The 23,195-nt window shown below is 41.1% G+C and overlaps 1 protein-coding gene across 1 annotated transcript in view; it reads right to left on the bottom strand.

Annotated features, from left to right (window-relative positions):
• FAM124A (family with sequence similarity 124 member A) overlaps positions 1 to 23,195 on the bottom strand; it is a 41,464-nt gene that overhangs the window by 9,228 nt on the left and 9,041 nt on the right. The window contains exons 2-3 of the mRNA XM_085215920.1: positions 20,412 to 20,443; positions 2,338 to 3,077 (exon numbers count right to left, since the gene is read on the bottom strand). Of these exons, the coding sequence (XP_085072046.1) occupies positions 2,338 to 3,077; positions 20,412 to 20,443 (772 nt within the window). The remainder of the gene's footprint in view (positions 1 to 2,337; positions 3,078 to 20,411; positions 20,444 to 23,195) is intronic.

Here is a 23,195-nt window from a genome sequence, read left to right as displayed (position 1 = left end):
ATGTCCAGGCTGAAAAATGTGGTGCAGTCATTCTTTGGACTTGCAGAATTATGAAGAGGTGAAAGTTATTACTAATGGTGTGGTATTGATAGTACTGTTAATAACACCACTCTGCAAGAAGTTGAAAGGTAGTCGTATATCTTACTTTAAAAGGTAGGCTATAATTTGCTTTTAAGTTAGAAAGAGTTCAAAGAGTATGAAGAAATCCACAGATCTCCAAATCAAATGCTTCCTATAACCCATGCCCCATCATATAATTCCTTTTCCTTAAATGACCACCCTGCCTTGAATTGAGATGTTAACCTGTTTGCACTTGCTGGGTGGCTGTTATGAAGTTGGCCATCAATACGAAGAATGGCTGACTTAAATCTGCTTTTTGACAGGTTTTTGCTCCTGTGCCAGAAGAGTAATTTAGGTGAAACCACCTTTTCCCACTCCTGCTGTTAACCTTCTGACATATTTTCAGAGCACAGTCCCCACAGATTGACCTTGGCTTGACTCCCATGGCCTTACTCCATCAGTTTCTATTTCTAAGCACCTTTCCTCTGCACACACTGGGAGCCGTTCCGTGCATGTGCACCTCTTTGAAGTTGCCTTTCTGGAGGCCAAGCACACATGAGACTTGCAGCACCTTATGCAGAGGCACAAGCACTGTCCACATGCCTTAGGGGATGCAAACTCTCATGCATACTGGAGACTACATTCTCCTTTTCATGGGGAGGCTGCAAGACATCTAAGTACAAACAAGACATTTTCCTGATTCCTCTCCTGATAGTACGAAATTCTTAAACCTGTATAACAGAACCTTGACTACAGGACTTTACAGCCTCTGCTCTCCCCCTGTTTTGCTCATATTGAACTTCTTTTGCTTCATTCCACTTCAGAAAGCCTTTTCCAGCCCAGATGATTCTACGGTTCTATGTGATAATTTCCATTTCTTTAACTTCATTCCCATTTGCACTTCAGCTTCACATCATCATCCTCACTGAAAACAGCAATGAAAATCTTGCATTTGGAGGCTTTCATTCTTCTCTTTTGATGCCTATAATTAAAGTCTTGTTTTAATTTTTTTGCAAGGCTTATCTTAGTCTGCAGTTTGGTAAGTCTCACTTTGCCTTCATATTGTGTGGTGCCTGTTATTTCTGAAAATTTACTGTTTTGAAATTAAAAGCCTTATTTACAAGGCCTGTAGTGTGTTTTCCTTTTTTTTTTTTCTTTTTCTTTTTTATTTATTTATTTTCCTTCTGCTCAATTTACTTGAAATCAGTGCAAGGCTCCATAAACCAGTTAAATCACATAGAAAACACTTGGCAAAAAAAAAAAAAAAAGGAAAAGGAATGAAAGTGGCTGTTGTCTAAAGGTATAGTGGTGGTGGCTATCTCAACCAAACACAGATATGCCTACAGAGCGATGGGTAACCCTGACAAACTAGTCTTTATTTTGGCAGAAGGGTGAGAAGCTGAGTTCACAAATGAAATGCACTCCAAAACAAACACTTTTCCTCAGAAACTGAACAACTGTCTTCCCAAGATCTATCCTCCTTCTTTCAGCAATAAATGCCTTCACCTCTACAGAGAAGGAATGCACTGACCCTCACTCAGGATTGCCACACAAACCCTCTGTGGAGCAGATGTCTATTTAAAACTTCCTTCCTGTTTTCTTACTTAACTCCCTCAGATGTGATGCATGCTGATACGCTGCCCAGAAATCATGGCTATAGGTGTCTTAATGAACAAATTATCTTCTATGACTTGATTATGAGCATCAGAGATTACTCTGAAAGGAGAATCTGTGTGAATCTGTATCCCAGGCTGCTCTCCAGGTTGCATTTCTTTTCCTTTACCTCCTTTCTCCCCATCCTGATAATCACTGGGCAAAATATAGATGCTGTCACATTGTTTTTTTTTCAATTTGATGCTAGAAAATAATTTAAACCATCAGGAATTCTTCTTGTCTCTCACAAAAATCTCACAGCTGAGAGCTATTTTATAGAACTATCAGTTCTGTGTATACTTTTTATAAAACTTTACCCATCAGCCATTATTTCTCTACTTGGACTCATAATTCCCTCTCTCCTCATTCTTTAAAACAGCTACCTCATCTCACATCATTCTTTGCATAAACTGATGTTGACTGATATCTGGATAGTATCACCAACTGCCTTCCTGAGTATTTACACACACAACAAGGGCTTTTGAGTTCTTTAGCAGTAATGTCCTGGCTCTTTCACCTAGCACAGAGCAGTAGAAGAGCCTCGACTTCTTCTTGCTGAAGTAGTCTAAGGTTTTCTGCACAAAGTCAATCCTGTGCTTCTGTTTCACTCTGTACTGGGCTCACCTGCAAAAGGATCCTATTTCCATCATGATCTTCAGTCTGCCACCTGCCTTCACTGATTGGGCTGCAAGGGTTGGGCAGGAGAGGAACAAGCTGTCCAACATCTTTCACTCTGAACTCCAACACCGCTGACTCAGTTGGCATTGGCGTGTGGCCCTTTGGAAGCTTTTTTAAAGAAAACTGGATGTCTATTTCCATGTTAGAATAGACAGGAAAAACACAAAAGTCTGCTTTTTTCTGACATACTGGTCTTTTCAGTATTAACTCATAAAACTTCAAAATATCAACAAAGTTTTCATTTCTGCAGTATATTGTGAAGCGGATAATTTCTTTTCCATAATGCACTGGACGAATAGCCCACAGAGGAGTCTCTGGAGCCAAAGTGTAAAAGTCTTGGCTGCATGGCATGTAAGGGAGGAACTTCCCATGCACTCGCTCTGTGTGGTGGTAATGCCAAGGCGGCCGCTGAAAGGTTTCGTGGAGTTGCAAGATGGGTTCTTCTCCATATTCCTCCTGCAGGAACAGAATGATGGCAAGGGCCGGCTGGGAAACACCAGTGTTATCTGGCTTCCTGTGCTTTTTGGACACACGTCTTTCTGAGACTCGAAACAGCTGGAGTTCTGGATGGATCCAGGCCAGAAGCTTATCGATCGCTTGCTGAAGAGTCTTGGATTCACCGGGGTCTGTGATAATATGTACACTGACAAGGAATGGGTCCTGTATGTCTTCCACAGAAAGTTCACCTGTAAGTATAAAAAGAAAAAAACCCTTGAATGTGTCAAACGTACTAATTTCCTTGATTGTTGTCAACATTGAGCTGATCCTTCACAGAGAAGCAATTTACTCAGTCCCACTGGGCTTTTTTCTCACCTCCCTCAAGATCACTTACAATAAACTAATGTGCAGACATGCACATTGAGAAAATAACCAGAAGACAGAGAAGTTTCATTAAGCCTACCATAACAATTGCTCTTTCTACTGAGGAAGCATACAAAACACATTATCCAAAGTGCATTTCAGTGTTAGAAAAGAGCTGTCTCTTATAGCTAAGATGTAGGAAAGACAAAAATATTGATTTAGCATGGGGATGAAAGGACCCCTAACGATGTACAGAACAACTGGGGTGGAGAGTGTTCACCCCACCTTGTTTTAATTTGTACCACTTGGCTTGGGACATGGAAATTACATCGCTGAACTTCACTCTATCACCTTGACACTGGAGTTTTCCACCAAGTTACAAGTGTTCTGTGTCCTGAAGGCAATGGTTTTAATAAGTAAGGCAAAATTCGTAGAGCAGAAGCAATATATTTTATTAGACCAACAGATACATTTGGGGGAAAAAAAAACAGACAAGCCTTCAGGCACACAAGCCCTTCTTCAGGAAAAGATATTACTCCTTCCTATAAATCCTGCTCCGTTTAGATCTTTAGACCATCATAACTACAATACTACTGCTTCAAGGTTTTTATAAGATTAGGGAAGAGTGGTAAAAGCAGGAAGCACAAAAAGTTATCCTTACTCAAGAGAAAAAAGAAATCCCTACTTAGCAGTGAGAGTGCTCAAAGGGGCTGCGTGTGCTGCTGTCCCCAAGACCACTCTGACAGTTCAGCAGCATTGGCTGGATGGAGGGCAGGGGTGGAATTACTACTTCTGTTCTGCTGGAGTCACATGCCAAGAGAGACGCATGCAAACAAAGATCCAAGACAGTTCAATAAATCATCCAGGTAATCTGGATAATTTTGCTGAAACGGTTCCCTCTATGTGGTATTCAGAAACTACCTACATGTCTGAGACCTCAAGCCTGGGCACAAAGCCTAAGTGTGTGAGGGCTTAGAAAGGCTTCCCAAGCTTTTCATTGTGCAGACCACATTTAATAGAGGGATTGTCTCGCAGGCTGCCTCCCCTCCTATTGGCAATTCTACTAAGCTCTCCCTCCTCCCTCCTGGCATCAGAACAACATTCCTGTGATACTTTAGCAATTGCTTTAATGGAAAACCAGCACTATACAAGTAGCATATTTTAGTTGTCTTTTAGAACACAGAGAAAGCTTTCCAGAAATGACCAGAAAATATAGCATCAATTTAGAAGATGCAGAAATATACAGTATGCAGAGCAAACAACAAGCATGCATTTTGCCCAGGGCAAACAGAGAAAACCCAAGGGAATGATCAAAAATACAATTACAGCAGAGTTCTTGTATCTCTACATTAAATGATTATGCAGAGTGACTTTGTCAGATGGTTAATGTAAGAAAAAAATGAGGCAAAATAAATCTGTGTCAGTACATGGCAAGAGGCTCTGCTGTGACAATTGTTACCGGTAGGTATTGTGAAAGATATCCCATGTCCGTGTGGGAGAAAGACAAAGGGGTTGGAGGGGGAGGTCTTCTTGTGGTCCTCTATGTGGGACAGCAGGACAGAAGGAAAACAAATTGTGGAGGACACTGACCTAATAAAACCAGAAAGAAAATAATCACCATAACTACGCAGCCATTCATTTCCTAGGATTGGAATAGAAGATGTTCAGCTCTTTTCTCTCTTCATTTCCTTTGTCACACAAATGCTATGAAAGCATGCAACAAGCGACAGGCTTGATATTTATGCATACAAATGACTGCAGCTTCAAAAGGAGCCTGGGTGCAACAATGCAAAACAAAGAACCATCGCTGTTGCAAGCTTCTTGCTCTGAACTGGAAAAAAAAAAATCCCTGAGCATGGCATCTCTGCCATCCTGTTGCTCAGCATGGTGTAAGGACGCTGAATGGTCTAAGGCATTTTTCAGCAGAGGAGCCACTGGAGGAGCCAGCAGCAGCATTAGTATTCTGCAGCAACTGCTGCCTGTGTCCATCAGCACCAGATACTCAGAGGCAGCCTCAGAAGGGCACCAAAGCACTGCTCAAAACCATCATTAGAAGTTAGGTTTATATACATAGCATAGAAAACCATATTTTTATTTATTTATTTTCTTTTAAGCTAGAAGCAGCTAACTATGCTGAAGGGAGAAAAGTGTAGCAAATCAGCAGAGAGGCTCTTCAGTGTCTATTTTATGTTAGCAAAGATGCTTTGACTGTAGTATGGGTGCCACTTTCACACCTTTCATTATGTAGCTTCTATGCTTATAAAACAGGAAGCCACCCTTTCTCATTTAGTAAAAGAAACAGAAATTTAAGGAAAGTAGAAATGAGAAGCAAGGAGCTAAGAAAAACTTCCCAGAGCTGATCATAAGCTGCAAAGTGTTTCTATGTTACTAACAAAGCTTTTTGCTTCACCTCACAGGGAAGGAGGGGAAATGGCACCATTCCCCATGACATAGCTCAATGTGCCCCCTGGCAAATTGTCACAGAAGCAAATGAAAGCTCTGCATATGCATTAGCCTTTCTGCATTGCTGGTTAATCCCACAGAAAATATCAAAACGCTGAGGCATCTATTTGGAAATAAGCTCCGTGGTTCTCACAGCCATGACATTTTTTCCCCCATGACAGAAGGGGATTAATTCTTTTTGACTTAGCAAAGCAGCAACATTGCTTAGAGGTAATCACTACCAAAAAACGAAAGAGCATTTCACAATTCCAGACTTTTTGCTTCTCTGCCAGGTAGCACTGTCAACCTGGAGAGGTAACAGTTAAGGTTTATGGGACAGGCGCTGCCCAATGAGATGCCAGGCATTCAGAGCCTGGTATCCTGGTAACACAGTTCTTGCTGAGGCTGGCCAGGAATGCAGGGCACACCATGCCACAGCTGCCTGAGTACCTTTGGGTCAGTGACTCCAGCAGCTCAGCCCAGCTGGGAATACACACAATTGGAGCTGCAGTTCCTCCCCCATGGAACATGCCTACATTTCACATTAAAACACATGAGATACATCACATCACTGGAAGCTGTAAGAGGAGGTTCCTTTCATGACAGCTGAATAACCCTAGGTTAGAGAAGTTTCCCTCTTGTTTTTGCTTTTTGGCCCCAGGACTTTTGCTCACCCAGCTCTAGCAGAACGGTCCTTCATTATCAAGCCACAGCCTGGCAGCTGGTCCCTCTTTTACAGATCCATTTCCCACTGAAGCTGTTCTGCACACAGGTCTCTTCAATTTTCAGGGGAGGGCCCCAAACACTTCTTTATTTCATAAGTCACCATCAACAGCCTAGGTTGAAGCCTGGTTTTCCTGGCTTCTCCAGTGGACTTGTCTGGAATTGCTAAATTCAGCTCGTAGCTGATCCTAGGAAGGAGATAAGCACCTGCCTTCCTGAAACGCAAAATCATAGAATCAAAGAACCCCATGTCTTGGGTTGCAAGGACCTCAAAGATCATCTTGTCCCATTGCTGTATGCAAAGCTGCCATCCGCTATAGCAAGCATTAGATCAGGGTCCCATCCAGACTGGTCTTGAACACCTCCAGGGATAGGGCATCTGCAACTTCTCTGGGCAGCCTGTGCCAGCCTGTTCCATCTCTCCTAAGCCTGAGTTGGTGAACAAAGATAGGGACCTACAGGCTCCTGAGACTCATCAGGTGATACTTCATGAAGACTTACCTACAGGATTAGGCAAACTTGGTAATACGGGAAGTAGGATGGAGTCTAGAACAAAGTGAGATTTTAAGCAGGCTGGATCCCAACCCCAATTTCTTCATGGGAAAGTACATTTACAGAGGCAGATATTTTCAATCTTCTATGTGTCTACATTTTTATTTTTATATCAAAGAAATTGAGAGGAAGTGCTTAATCTATAAATATTTTACATAATATTTTGAGTTGAGCAGCAACTTTGCATTTTAAATCTCAGCACTGCAGCATAGCCTTTCATTTCCCTGTTGTAGCATACTGCTTCATGGGAACAAAGTCTGAGCCTTTTATACCTTACAGAGTAGACTCCTTTGGCACTACATCAGACAGTAAGATTTCAGATTGAATTCTGACCAAACTGCCTGATGTGCTACAGGAGACGTAAATCAGGCATCGAGAGAGGATCAGAATGAATGTGTCAAGCTCCACAACTGCAGCTCCCATCAAGCAGTACTTCATTATCAAGAAATAATTGCTAGAGGAAAGATAATGAAATAATTTAGTACTGAACATCAGCAAATTTTCTTCATTGACAATAAATCAAAATATTTCAACTGTGAGAATGTAAAAGAAAAAAAGAAAAAAAGAAAAAAAGAAAACAATGAAGTCCATTGTACAAATAACGTCAGTAAGAAAATGAAACACTAATATTTCCTAATTGAGACCTCCTGAGATTTTTGCTGCACAGATCATTTCGATTTTTCCCTAGTTCATTTCTGTTCCAAAAAGCAATGCTGAAATGGTAACATTTCTCACTGAACAGGACTTTAGCATTTCATGTGACTCTAACACAAGAGTGAGCCTTTTAGGTGTGTTAATTGAAAGGCTCTAGGGCAGACACAAAGGCAGAGGCTATTTGCAGAAACAAGGACCGTCATTCTCTGGGCAGCTGCAACAGAGGCAGTTAGTGGCCAATTCTAGCAGCAGAATCCACTGCTAGGTCATGCTTTGGTGAATTATACAGCATTAATAACCTTTTGAACAAGAAGGATTTGACAGATTCACCAGCTCCTCCATTGTCTTTCCCCACTGTTTAATAGCATCTGACAAATGTAGGACTGCAGGATAATGTGTTTCTCAGCATGCTCTGCTTAGCACACCACCTCAAGCTCAGGAAAGATGCGCAGAAGCAATAAGAAGGGGGATGATCTCCATGCCACAGTAACAAGAAGAGAAACACCTTTCATACTACTGTCAGAGCAGTATTTTCCTGTGGAGCTGCAGCTGAATGTTCTCTAATGGAGGTAATGGTGCCAGGATGCTCACTCCTCCATCCTTGCTGAAGTAGTTTAGAAAATCATCACAGGTAGAACAGCATGCTGATGAGCATGGCAAAACTGTCAATCTCCTCCTTCAGATGGGCACATAATATTAGGCTCTTTGTGCTGTTATCTAGTTGCTCCAGGGCCCAGAAATGTTATTGAGCAAAACCAAAGCTGGAAAATTAAGACCATTATCTGCCTGATGGAGATAAAAAGCTTTCTGATACATTAATATGATCAGCCTTCTGAGGAGATGTCACTGCCCTCAGTGTTCAGCAAGAAGCCAATCCTGCAGGAATGAATCTTATCAAAAAGTGATACTTAATGCCCACAGAGGCACTGTGTGATCAAACAAAGGCAATGGCAGGTTTCTCCATATGGTACCACTGCTGTTAGATGGTGAAACAATTGCTGAAACTCCCCGCTATGCTACAGACCCAGTGAACTCACATCCCTCCCCACCAGCTCCACTGCCCTGACCTCCCTCAGGCAATGTTTCATGATAAGCTCAAGCTGCTGTTGAAAGGGGCCATCTCACTCCCACTCATCTCTCCATGCACTCTGTATTGCTTGCCTGGTGACTTAAGGGCCTAATCATCTTAAGCTAAGCACCAAGACTTGCTCTCCTGCCTGCAGTTGTTGAGTCCATGGGGCCATGACTGCCATTTCAGCTGATATTCAGAACCACACAACTCTCTTCTTCCCCCCTTCTTCTTTGGATCACAGCCACTGCAGACATTCTGTGGAAGGCTAGGTGCCTAACAGATGTCCCTCTAGAAGAAATGGGCTATCCTGGGTTCCTTTTGTAGTCAAAGCTGAAAGACAGAGTCAAACCTGAGATGACACCCCGAACTCTCCACTGTCTACAGCTGCGGTGGAGATGAGTAACTGCACTTCCATCTTAACCCCTCAGCTATGCAACTCAATTCAGAGGAAGAGTTTGTGAGCCTATAACCTTGACCTTGAAGATCATTGCTCTGGTAACCTTTCTTGCTGTACCACTTTTGTCAACAAATGAGATGTGATGGTCATTATGGGATGAATACTCTTGAACTATGTGTTTCCATTCTCAGAAATCAACTACTCAGATTCTTTTAGTCAAACTGCTGATGATCACACCAAGGTGAACACTCAAAGGCTCCTTAGTTGATGGATTTCCCTATTTCCCTCAACTCCTTATGCACAGTGTTTCACCCATGCCCCAACAACCTGGCAGATAAGAAACAGCTCACACTTGGTATAAAAATATACCTGTGTTGACTGTGGGCTGACTCTCAGATTGGAGGTTAAGAATACATACACCTTGAACTCAAACTGCAGCCTTTTTAATCCCTGGAGGCCAAACTTTGTCCCTCTGCCATTCATCCAGTTCTGAGGAAACCTGTTGATTATGTTAACATAATCTTTATTTCTCCATTGAAATTCCCTGAACATGGGTAAGGGGCTAAAAAATGATTCTGTGAAGAGAACTGGCACAACTGTATCACATTTCTTTTCAAAACAGGCTAAAAAGGAAGGGTCTGGAATGCCACATTGTTCTTCTAGCTGTGTAATCTGGTGTCCAGAACTCTACTGCCAAACAGTAAGAACCCATGGTAGGTGCTTTCAAACAATGGTTATAATCAAGAAAAGTGCTTGGCCATTTCTCACAAATGTCCCCCAAATAAGGATTTTCCCACCAGTGCTGTGGTCTCCTTCATCAGCTCCTTACTCTTCATGCTGCTTGTCATCCTTGCAATCTGTTCTCCTCCCCTATAAAATGCTGTTGACACCATACTTTACATTAGTAACCGCTACACTAGAAACAGTGCTTCAATATTAAAAAAGTAAAAATCCTTTTCATCTACTTACTCTCTGGAGAGAATTGCAGTCTCACTTCAGTGCTCACCTCAACACAGATTTAGCTACAAACTTGCCAAAAAGCAAGAATGCCAAAATGTTGATGTACTCACACATTTCTGAGGCAAGCACTAATAAAGCAAGACTAACAGTAAAAGGGCAGAAATTGGCAACACTGTTAAGCCAGCCCAGCTTGGTTACACTTGCATCTATTATGATGGTGCCAGGATCTCCTTAACAATTTTCTAAGAGTATTTCTTGTCAGCCCAACTCATGGTCCTCAACCCGTACTTACCTACCGCTGATACCTGAAGCAAAACAGCTTTTTGTACTTTTGGATATGTCCATGAGCACTCAGTGGTGAACCCAAACCTAGCACAAAACCCTCATTCTGGTCAGAGATGCCAGCTTCTCACCCTCAATTGCATCAAATCCATGCTCACCCCTTCTCAGCACATCTCACATTCTCACTTTGCTATGTGTACTCAGAATGAATAAAAATCATTGTAGAGTTTGCAGACAAAACCCACTGCTTCAGGAAAAATCACCCTGAAGAGAGATGTTTGAGGTGCTGAGTTTCTGCAGTTATTATCTATAGTTCAGTGCATGCAGAGCACACAAAACAGTCTACAGCAGCTGCTCACTGAACATCTACAGAAGCCAGGATGGGAAGATTAGCACAAAGTATTATTATAGGATTTCAGGGGTATTCTCCTGGAAGCCAATGATTTTTGTTTCCCCTCTTCCCTCCCACACTGTTCACCACAATTCAAAAGCTATCTTGAGAGTCTCAGCCCAGTTGGTACTGCATGTGTGTTCAAACCACAAAATGGATTCTCGTGATTTGGATCTTCATTACCTGTCTTCACTCAGTAGCCACAGTCTCCCTCCATTTCTCCATTAGGGGCTCAAACAGCTCCACTTCATAGAGATTAATTCTTACATGAGACCTGATACCCATAGAAGAAATGTTAAGTAAATTCTTTTTTGAATACTGACTGAATATTACCGATCTGTGGAAAACAATTGTCACTCTGCACCTTTCAGAAACAACAATCAGAAAACCCTCTGCAGGGAACTCAATTGTAGCAGTGAGCTGCTGCTCACAAGATTTGCCCAAGTGAGCTTGTGATGCTGTTGGCATGAGCCTGCATCATTAGGATAAAGCATGGAGTTTTACGTAGCAGCCTGTATAACATTCAGTCCAGTGGAGAAATAGAGGAAAAGTGCATTAACTATTAATGTTCAACCATTACATGAATTTGTTTTATCATTATTTTATATCACATATAGAACTGAAAAAGAGCTGCCCCTCTTTCTGAAGGGGCCAGGGGAGGGAAGAGGGTCTGAAACTGAAATGGAGATTGAAAGTAATATTCCAGATGACTCCAGATTTCCAACTTAGACAGTTCAAACTTTAAAAAGATGTAAGTCCTTTCTGATGATAAAATTTTCCTAAATGAAGATATGGATTATTGCACTGGGCAAGAACCCAGATGCTGATCTTTGGCATTCATTTCAGATCTGTGGACAGAGTTGTAAGGTGTTGTAATTCAGTAAAAGTTTCATCAGCAATCACTACTGTGCATGTTGACATTCAAATTGCAGCCAGCAACAACACAGAGTTCAAAGTCCTATGACTGCAAGCACTGTATTTTCTTAAAATCCAACTCCTATATAAAGCTGGGATTCTCAAAAATACGTTTTTTATAAAAGCACAGAAAGAACATGGTGTTTGAAAAACAAGAAATTCTGTACACTCGAGCAGCTGTCAAATTTGGTCCAACAGTGAGCTCCATACCTCACACAATGTACTCTAGTTAACTGAGAGTGTGATTTTATGATTGGCTTAAGACAATTTAAGACTTCACTGCTGGCACTCTTCCCCCTACTATTCCCAGCTAAGTGTTTCCACTGCTTCCCATGTGTCAGATCTAGATGCAAGTAGAAACAGCTTGCTGAACAGATTGGAAAGAAAAACTCAGACACGAATAATCAGGACTGTGTCTTCTAGTGGCAGATCAGAGAACTGATCTGGCTAGCAATGTTAATTTTCAGGAACGCTTCTTTTAATCAGCTTGTTATCACAAGGAGGTAGCAGGGAAACCTGTCTAGAATCCATGACAAAGCACCTGCAATTGAGATGCATCTCATAAAAACATGGGATCAAGCTCTGAGGCATGGTCAATCATTTGCCATATTTGTGCAAACAAATATGCCTCTCTACTGCCTCTCTAGACAATCATCTTCACAGCAAAAGGACATTTAGGCTCTCCAATTCAAAAACCATTTTGTCAGGATCCTTTCAGCTGACAGGAGTGTGCCATTCAAAAGACCAACCCCAGCTGATGGGAAAAGTAGGGAAGCAGTAATAGAAATCATGTCCTGTGGTCACTGTTTCATTTTGATCCCATACAGTGACAGCCAGGAGTAACCTGGCAAAAATTCTGTGGACATTTAAGAAATTACAGACAGAAGTACTTTTGCTTTTTTTCTAAAGACACCAACAAAAATAAAGCAGGCATTTGATATCTACTGCTCTGGAATGTGGACCACACCAATTAGCAAATGCCCCAGATCCCCACTGAACCTGCAAAATAATTCTATTTATTTATTTCAAAGAGTTTAAGTAAAAGAAAGTGAGGCAACAATACAATGAGAAAATTAATTGCTGGCATTGTCAACATGGTGTTCTTGTAGTAGAAATTGCCTCCTTCATCCTTCTTGTGTGTTTTGTCATTTGACTCAATGAATCAGATGGCTTTTCCTTTTCTATCTACTAGTGCCTTTGAGTGAGAACTTGCCTTCCCAAGTTATTATGGGAAAGATTTACTTCTTTGTCTTCTCTCTTTGAGCTTTAACATCTCAGATATATACCTTGACAATTTTCAGATCATTTTCATCACTGTACAAGCTGAACTTGGAGCATGAAAATCTTTCCCGCAACACATTGCTCTGAATGAAAGACCCACTGAGCAGCTGCCTAGCTCCTTGTGGCCTTCTGGGACAGCAAATAATAACACCTCCACACAGAAAAATACAATCCACACCACCTAATAATCAAATTCAACTTTCTCTGAAATTTTTCCTGTAAATTTTTTACTAGAACTGTGCAGTACTTGACAACTCAGTATTCATCAAAGCTTTCCTGTGCTTCTGAATCACATCTGGAAAAGAGAAAGAGGAAAGATTTGATTATGTGGTTTTGGCTATGGCTATGTGTGCCTAAAACAGGAACTACAAAAAAAGTCAGGTTGTCATTCATAACCCATTTTTTTCTTTGTAATTTTTCCAGTTTTCTTCTGCCATATCTATATGACAGGAAAAAGAACTGACTGGATGTGGTAAGAAAATAATACACAATGGTGATATGAGCATCAACAGAAGTAGAGTTCTGATAACTCTGGTCTAGTAATTGTGTAGGGTATGATTACACTTTTTCAATACTGAAACTCAAGCTAGCACTAAGCCAGTAGGGAGTAATTTAACCATGGAACACACATTTGGGTGTGTGCTAAATGATACTAAAGAGTGAAACTCTGATCTTAACCCAGAACATGAGTTTCTCCAACATTTAAAGAGGAACTTCAGCCTTTACATGTGGCTTGTGGTCAACACCACATACCTCACAGGCAAAAATCAAATCTGATTTGATTTCAAGCACAGTTCTGCAATTGTGTGTGCCCTTACACACAACTGTGTCTCAGTTCTTTTAATTGTACCTTTCAGGGCATATGTTTCCCCCTTAATTCTTATGTTTCTAAATAACCACATGCAGTAAGACCATCCTCAATATATAGCACATTCAAACTACTAAAAGCAGCACTCTAACCTCAGCTTCTATAAAGGTGAACATCCCTATAATGGCTCTCAGGCAGTGGTACAGCAGCTGACCCCATGCAGTACCTAATACAGGCCAGGCTCCAATGGCACCTCCTCTAGGACAGGAATGGATGTTTGTGGATGAAGCTGTGATGTTGGTGGGTCTTGGAGGATGTGTCATTAAGTTGATTAAGCATTATGCACTGGAGATGGCAAACTAAGGATTGAAGATGTTGCTGGCCTGCTGATATTGCTCTGTGTAGATGATTCAAAATGAAATAAAGGAAATTCTGCTTTAACATAACAAAAAAAAAAAAATATATATTTTTTTCTTTTATATTGTGAGGGTGGTCTTTCAATGGAAGAGGTTGCCCAGAGAGGCTGTGGGGATATTCTGAATCTAAGCAACCTGCTCTAACTGGCCCTGCTCTCAGCAATAGGCTTGGACCAGATCATCTCCAATGACGTTTTCTGACCTCAGCTTTCTGTGATTCTGTGCCACATCTTCTAGCTCGTATTTTAGCCCTTGCTCCTTCATTGCATGATGACGAGCAGTCACACCAGCATATTTCACACAGCTGACTACTGCCATGTGGCACGTAGTAGTAATGACACTGGCTGCCTTCACACAGCCACAGCAGGCAGCAACATGATACAGGCCAGGCAACACAGAAGCTACTCCCTGTAGAGTTCTCCAAGGAGCTGCCACTTCAGATTTCACCACTATAAAAAACAGCTGAATTTGCAACATTGCTACAGGCTAAGAGCTCTACACAGTTTGGGTCCAATTTCCAGTTTAATTTTACTCTACACTTTGATTTGCATTCTTTTTACGACACCTTCTGGAAATACAGCATGATGCTGGAAAGCCCACCATAAACTGGCCTTAATATTTAACAGGGTCTGTGGCCAGCCATTGTAAAATCATCTCAGTTCTCTATGGAAATAATACTGTGGTATACCTTCATATTGCTGTAAAATAATTCAGTTATGTCCTTACTTATTACATGACATTGGTTGGAGAAATATACTGGAAATACACCCAGTCCAGAAGTTTCTGGGACAGAACTGGTTTCAAGTAATTGAGCTTAAAGCACACAACTTTAGTGCTATTTTTTTATCTTTCTGACAGGTTTTTAGAAGTCCAAATGTAGCTCACCCCCTTCCTGCTTCTGGCTAGTTTTCACTAGCTTCAACAGTTAAGTGAAGGCAACCAGGTACTGAAATGAGACATGAGTAGCAAGAAGCCATTTCTTCATATGCTATTGTTAGAAGATACCTACAAATATGCACAATGCTATAGATCCTTACACTCCTTTAGCTCCCATTATCTCTGCAACCAGGAAGGCTACTGTCTTTAGTCCAAAGCTCCACTAAGTGCTATTTTGAATGATACGATCCCTCAGTCCCTAGAGTGTTTGGTAATAAAAACTTTTAAGAATTAGAAATGAAAGAATTTCTGAAGACACTGACATTTCTCTCCTGTATAAAGGACCTTGTCCTTTGGCTGGATATTACACTTTTTTTTTTTTTTTTCTATTTAGGGGTACTTTTTCTCCTTACATTTCCTTCTGACAATGGTTAAAGTCTAAGAACTCAAACAAAGATGGAAGAGTCAGATTCTTCAGTGGTGATATCAAGATACAGAAGACATGGGGGACAAAAAAAAGGAGAGAAAAAAGGAAGGAGCAAAGAAGAGAGGTAGCATATTGTTATAAGCATATGGGTTGAAAATGGTATAAAAATTGTGCCTTGGGAAGCTCTGGGGATAGAGAGGACAGGTGGCCTCATACTGACTTCTCACGCTCTGATAAATGACATCTGTACCCAAGAAGCTCTTGCCAGGTCCTCAGGATGTAAGCACATGCAACAACTAAATTTCCACTGCTGAGGTGTAGCCGCCTCACCACAGGGTTCAAGATAGAGCTGCTCAAAATGAAAGCAGCCTGGTAGAGCATTGAGTCAGTGAGGTAATGTGAGGAAACCACAACGGCTTACCTCAAATTCAGGACAGCACTACATTTTGGGCAATCCTTTTTTTTTTTCCTGTTTGGAAATTGTGACTTGACTGCATGCCATTAACTTACCCTGTCATTTGTGAGAGTTGTTAGGTGTTTGGGAATAAGTCTGAAGGAAAAAGCACAGATTTGGCCATGATGTCTTGGATGAATTAATGGCACATGCACCAACAAGAGGTTTCAAGGCTTTTTTCAAAAACAGCTTTTTCTGTAATGCGGGAGATCACTTGTTCCCTATAACCAGACCCAATGCAATGATTGAGAGGTGAAAAAAGCAAGAGGAGTAACAAAAGGAGAATAACCCACCCTGTTATGGCCCTGTAATATTGTAAACCAATAATGGGAGAGCAGGACAAGAGAAGGAAGAAGTATTGGGACTGGCAAATATTCTCAGGCAATTGTCATTTAGGGATTAAAATCTGCTGTCCAAGTAGGGCAGCCTACTTCAATGCACTTCTTTTGCACGGAGATAAGATTCAGCCACCTCCTCTGCTATCAAGAATAGGAGAAACATCACCACTTCTACCTCACACAGAAGGCAGTTTTGCAGACAAGCACTCTTGCTACTTATAGGGAAAATAGTGCAAACATAGCCCAGGTGAGCTGATACAGGTGAAGCTTAGAAAACACTGATTCAATCCCAAAACAGGTACCTGAATTTATACTGGCGTAAGAATGGAATACAAACAGAAAATGTGCTAAAGGTAAATGTTATGAAAACAGCAACATGCTTGGTACCCCACATATTTGTAAATCTGCTGAAAGAAATTATCTTGTGCTTAATTATTTGAACCATGGGTTCTAATAATGCACCATGGAAAAAAATAATACTAGTCCAGCTCATAGGTGGAATACAAACCATCCTAAACTGTATCAGAAACAGTGAATTATTTCCTAGCTGCTAAGTGAAAGGAGCAGAGGAAGGTGAATTACCAGCTTTCTAACAGCAAAGCAGGTGGGTGACGAGCCTTTTTTACCTTGCAAGACATGAAGCACTGTGTTGCTACATGGTTTTAGTATCTCAAATGCTTTGCAATCTGCTACAAGCTTGTGTCTTTTCCCACAGGGCGAGATCGTGCTTCATTTATGACTCAGCTGAAACAGCACAGAGTGTATCTAAGTAGTTCCCTACTGATTGCCTAGGTGAATAATATCGGCGGTGTAAAAAGTGCTACTTATTTTTACTGTTATTTCTAAGACACCCTGGTTAAACTGTCCCCCAGATCTAGGTGTGGAATACTTAATGTTACAAATCACAAAAATCTTTCTTCAAAATGCCTGCTTCTGATTTGAGTCTTTCTGAAGTTCTATTACCATAAAAATGAAGACTGCACAGAGGAGCAGGTAAGCAGGCTCCATCAAAGCCTTCTCCCTGCTTGAAAGTCATCCCTGAAATGTACAGATCAAAGCAACTTGGAAGTAATCACAGTGTTGATGTAAAAAGACTGTTCCTCACTGTGCTGACCAATACTAATTAATTATCTCTTTGTGATTCCAACTACCTGCATCCATAAGCTGCCAATGGCCTTTATATTTCTCTATTATGCACTTTGGGTAAAAGTCTACTCTGTGTTTGTAAAACGCCTAGCACAATTGCCTCTCATATATGATTAGGGATCCCTTAATGGTAACTGAAAGCTGTAATTGAAAAGGTAATTGAAAATATGAGCAAAAAAAAGCTTATTGCATTTGCTAGATTAATGAAGAGCACACCAATGGGCAAAACATCCTATTGAGATGAAGCACACCTCCTGCTAAAGAACAAAGGAAAAAGTAGGTTATGCACATTAGAATTCAGAAAAGGAAAAGAATGTTAGAATTAATTTAGCACTTACCTTCCATGAAATCACACTACTGAACCTTTCAAAGCCATAATGCCTCCCAACCTAGCATCTAGCAAGCAGGTTTTCTTGGACTATTTATTCTGCTCAATGAATAGAAAGGGGAAACGGCCCACAGTCATGGCAGCAACAGCCAGTGGCGTGGGCAACGAGTGGCCCATTTTCCTAGAGAAATTAACTCAGATGCACTCTGCAAACTTCAGCATTCTGTCCCAAAGTAACTGCTATACAAAACACCAATGACACACAAATGCTGTGATGAAGAGCATTCTTTGGTTACCGAAAGCTGGATCGCAATGGCAAAGAAAAAAAGGACTGAGATGCTGCCTTAGACCAAAGGTCCACACAACACACCAGAGAAGCCTTTAAACTGGTAAATGTCTCTCACAAAAACTGCCTGGGGGAAACAAAATAAAAATTAAATAATGCCTGTACAGACTGCTTCTTCCATTGCCACAAAGCAGCCCAAGATATTCACTTCTGATCTGGGAGAACCTTCTCCCACAGCTTCAGCATTCCCATGGGCTTTGGCACTGGTTTGTCCAGCTGCTGTCCTTGCAGGGAGCAGCGTAGGCATTTATCATTAATTCACCGGCCAGAGCTTTCCTATCCTTTCCTTGGGCATGTCTGTGTAAAACCTTTGTACAGAGGAGCTTATCCAGAACTTCACAAGACAGAATTAGTCATTTATTAAATGCTGAAATCAGATCCTTGTTGGCTCCAGAGAATGAGACCTCTGCAAAACCAAATGAACCTGTAATGCTCCTGGCTCAGATAAGCTCCACTTCATTAGACTAGGAACTTCAAATGAAGCAGCTAGATAATAGAGACTCTTCACTTTTTAACCTTATAGCTTATTTGGTATTAACTTAGGTTCTGATGGCACCATGGTTTACACTGGTTCTGTATTACAAGAGGAGCCATTTTCCGAATCTGTTTTTTCCCTGCATAAATTAAAATAGTTAAATCATGGTGTGTTTTTTTTTAATATCTGTTCCCCACTAATCTTTTCTTCAAATGCATTACGCACTCCCTGTCTTCCAGCCTCCAACACAAAAGCACTTGTATTTTGCTTAACTCCTTTTGCATCAGTGTTACTGTTTCTCTCTCACTGTCTGACCAAAGTGACCACACAAACACCACAAAATGCAAAGTTAAATACTGCTGCTTGTGAAGTCGTAACAATATAATTTGCTTTGGAAGCAGAAAAGAAGAAGAAAGAGACAGCCCTGTCTCCTGAACTTTTGTGTCTATAGTGGAATGACAAACATCCTTGTACTGACAAATCACCAGTGCTGAAATGCAACTGTAATCCTCACATATTCATATGGACAGCCTCGGTCAGCAAGACATTGAGGTGACAACACTCAGCATAGCAAACTGTAGCTGCCATACAACTAAACATTACACGTGCAAACAGCTAATTTAATAAAAATGAAGAATTACAAAATTAGTATTACCTTTATTTGTAAAATATATAGCAGCCATACCAAAATGGTAAGGGACAAAACCTGATGGGATATAACTGACTTTCTCAAGCCTTTGTCTTCTGAATGTAATTGCCAAATAAACATGCTTACTAGCAGCCCCAAATGATTACCCAAAAGTGTGATTTGAGGGGAAGGGCACAAACTGGGGTAACCTGGCAAATTCCAAAAATACAAAAAAAAAAGAAAAAGTTATTTGGTTGGATTCTATCTCTTAATCATTTCAAGAATTCTGTCTTCCATCGGGAAGCCAGGAATGTATTTAAACAACAAAGTTTAGGAAAAAGCTGCATTGAATTCTTTTTTCTCAGATGTATGCACACAAACAGAGCAGATGGGGAAAAGGCAGCAGGCTCCCTGCTAGTCACATCAGCTGAGGAGCCAGACATTACGAACGCTGTCTGATCCAGCGCTTGCTGAAATCAATAAAAGCCCTCCATTGAAGATCATGGGAGATGGAAAACAAACCTCTCCATGCTTCAGCACGAATGTGTGAGTGAAAAAAAAAAAACTGATGGCTTTCTTCTCCTCTGATTTTCATGGTGCATAAAGATCCAGATTATAAAATGCAATTAGTCATCTCCGAATTCTTCATTTGCTTACTTGGCATAACTAAAATTGTAGTCTGTGTGTGTACCAGGGAGACAGGTATCACCTTGCACTGTATGCAAGTGAGTGAGGTACAGTATGTCCTACAACTAAGAAAATGGTTTGAGTGGGAAGATAGAGGACTGAAAAAGTGTCACTTGGTATTGCTTTGCTTTGGTGAAAAAAGAAGAAAAAGAAGAAAAAAGAAGACTGTGACACTCACTAGATTATCTATTGCCTTTGAAATCAAAGAAAAGCTTCCTAGGATTTGTTCTCAAGTACTTCCTTGGCATCAGATTGCAATAAGCATTCAATTGCTTCTACATCCCCCAGCTCTAATGTCATTCAGCAGTACAGATTCATTTAGCTGCAGGACCCATTCAAATAGGCCAAGTCATATTTACGGATTTTGTTCTCATTTTGCTTTGCATTCGTATCACCTCTAATATTTATGATTTTACACATGGCTTATATTTTAGTCATGAACATCCCATCAGCTTAATTTATATGCTGCCTCTAGACATAGATCCAAGAAGAACAGGAATGGAGGCCTCACTTGTCAATATGAACTCCATCACAACATAAGGCTGATGTTTATAAATAGTAGCAGTTAGGAAAACAAGAAGCTGAGATTCCAATACAAAAAAGTCTGAAAGTTATACTCACTGCTGGTAGAGGACATGCGGCTGTACTCAGACCTGCAAGACAAATAGAGAAGATCACTAAAAATGTACCAAATTTAATTCACGTTGCATATTAAATTAGTTTAGAGACCATTTGTTTTTGGTTTTGTTTTTCACTAAGGTAATAACAACTGGAACAAGCTTTTGAACATGGCCTCAGTATTATCTATGAATTTTGAAAATATTTATTTAAAGCACTGAGGTTTTTTTTAGGAATGGAAGTGGCAAATCATTCTACTACCCTTCAGACATAAAGACAAAGCTTAGAAGGCCCTCTGAGGAAATAAATAGGCTGCTTCAGAGGCAGGTTAGGAAAAGTCTACTTAATTTTGCTTCTATTCCTCATCTTTCTTCTCAAGCTGCTGTGATGTACTTTTTAAAGAGAATTCTATTTGCAAAGTAGAATTTTTATTTTTCTTTGGATACAACTGGCCAACTCTTTGGAAAGAACACCCAAAGAGAGAACTGTCAGCATTTAGATTATCGTACAATCTTTTACAGCCTCTCTTTAATACTGAAAGGCCAAGCAGGTCTCCCAGAGCCTTCTCTTCTCCAGCTGAACAGCTCCAGCTCTCTCAGACTGTGTTTGTAGGAGAGGAATTCCATCTCTTGGATCATTTTGGTGGCCCTCCTCTGGATGTGCTCCAACAGCTCCATGTCTCTCCTGTACTGAGGATATCTGGATGCAGTACTCCATGTGAAGCCTCACCATCACAGAGTAGAGGGGCAGGATCACCTCTCTCACCTCATCTCTTTGGACACATTATAAGGTTTTTTGCTTTAAGAAACCCTTTTCCTCTTCAAGACATCTCTCAGCAAAACCAGTGGCTAGAGGTTGTACTTCAGTGCATATGAGATTATTCATGAGAACATTGTAGAATCACAGAATCATAGAATGCTTATGTTGGAAGGATTCTTAAAGATCATCTAGTTCTAACACCCAGCTGTGGTCAGGGCTGCCACCCAGCAGCTCAGGCTGCCCAGGGCCCCATCCAACCTGGCCTTGAGTGCCTCCAGGGATGGGACACCCACAGCTTCTCTGAGCAGCTGTGCCAGTGTCTCACCGCACCCCGAGTCAAAAATTTCTTCTGAACATCTAATCTAAATCTACCTTCTTTTATTTTAAAGACATTTCCTTCTATCCTATCACTATCTACTTGTGTAAAAAGTTGCTCCCCCTCCTGCTTATAAGCTCCCTTAAAGTACTGGAAGGTCACAACAAGGCCTCCTTGGGGCCTTCTCTTCTCCAAGCTAAACAAGCCTAACTCCCTCAGCCTTTCTTCACAGTAGAGGTGCACCAGTGCTCTGAGCATCGTCGTAGCCCTCCTCTGGACATGCTCCAACAGCTCCATGTCTTTCTTGTGCTTGGGGCAGCAGATGTGGCCTCACGATGGCAGAGTAGGGAGGGATAATCTCCTCCCACTCTCTGCTGGCCACCCCTCTTCCAACGCAGCCCAGGATACTGTTGGCCTTCCAGGCTGCAAGACCACTGCTGGCTCATGTGCCACTTTTCATACACCAGTGTCAGAGCTGTTAACTACTTCAGGCAACAGTGCAAATAATTTTGCATACGAATAACACCAAACTTCTGAATGTCCTGTTCTGTGCTGCTTAAAAGTCACAAACATGACCTATTTGTTTCCCAAAGATCCACAAATAATGAAGCTAAACAAATATGCCAATACTTTAAAAAACACGCAAGAAACAATAAATTCATTTCCGTGTCCCTCCAGATGACTTCTGAGTGTTTAGATTTTGGAGCTCATTTATAGACCCTCCACTCCTTTATTCTCCAAGTGCCCCTGAAGAGACCTCACAGAACGCTCTGCCACTGTTACCTTCTTGCACATTTACCCTGCAGTGCCCTGATCATTACAGGCAAACTGTTCAGGGAACCAAAACACAGTTCTTGGATCCAAACCTAATTGCTTGTTTTATATAAATAATTGCAACAATTTTGTAGTATTTCTTTAAATAAAAAAAAATGTGAGCCTTGACTTCTAAGATATTTGTCTGGAAATAGATACCACTTAAGCATATTCTCAGGATACCTTCACAATCCAGGCTCTCAGGCATCCAAGGGAATATAAGCAATAAATCCCCAACAACTATAGCAGCTGATTAGGGTTCTGATATTAACTTATCTCTGCAGAGGAAATAAAGCAAAAACAGTCATCCCTATATTTCACAGTCCCATGCTTAGCACTCAGTAACCTGAAGGTCAGATGCTAAGTCTGCTTTTTCAGGTGAGCAGGTGCACAAGGATCTACCCCATCCTGAAGGGCTAGTAAAAAATGGATCCCCTTGAATCATCCACACCTTCTGCACAGCATCTCCTTCACAAATAAAATGTTACCACTCAACCACACTTCCCCCAGGACACTTGTACTGCTGGGAAAGGTGGAGGTAGAAATGGCACAGGCAGAGGGAGAGATGCTCTTTTTTCAGCTTCTGAGGGGATAAGACAATTGCAGGGACTGGTGCTGTATGGGGCACAAAGCTGTGGGGTATTTTCAGAAGAAAATCATGTGGGTAATCATTTGGCAGCATGTATATTTGGGAAGGTGTTAAAACTGTTAACACAACCCTCTCTGTTCACAAGCCCAGAGGCAAGCAATATCCATCCAGCTGCCTCCAAGCATCCCAAGCAAGGATTCATTTAATCTGCACGTCTGTTAGTAAACAGCCCGGGGCTGTGCCTGCATGTATCTGTGTTCAGTAGTTCGTAGCTAATTCCGTATGAATCTGCATTGCTTGTATTTCAGAG

Source organism: Meleagris gallopavo, chromosome 1 (genome assembly GCF_905368555.1).
Source record: "Meleagris gallopavo chromosome 1, MGAL_WU_HG_1.1, whole genome shotgun sequence".
Taxonomy (NCBI): domain Eukaryota; kingdom Metazoa; phylum Chordata; class Aves; order Galliformes; family Phasianidae; genus Meleagris; species Meleagris gallopavo.
This window is presented reverse-complemented; position numbering and strand designations above follow the sequence as displayed.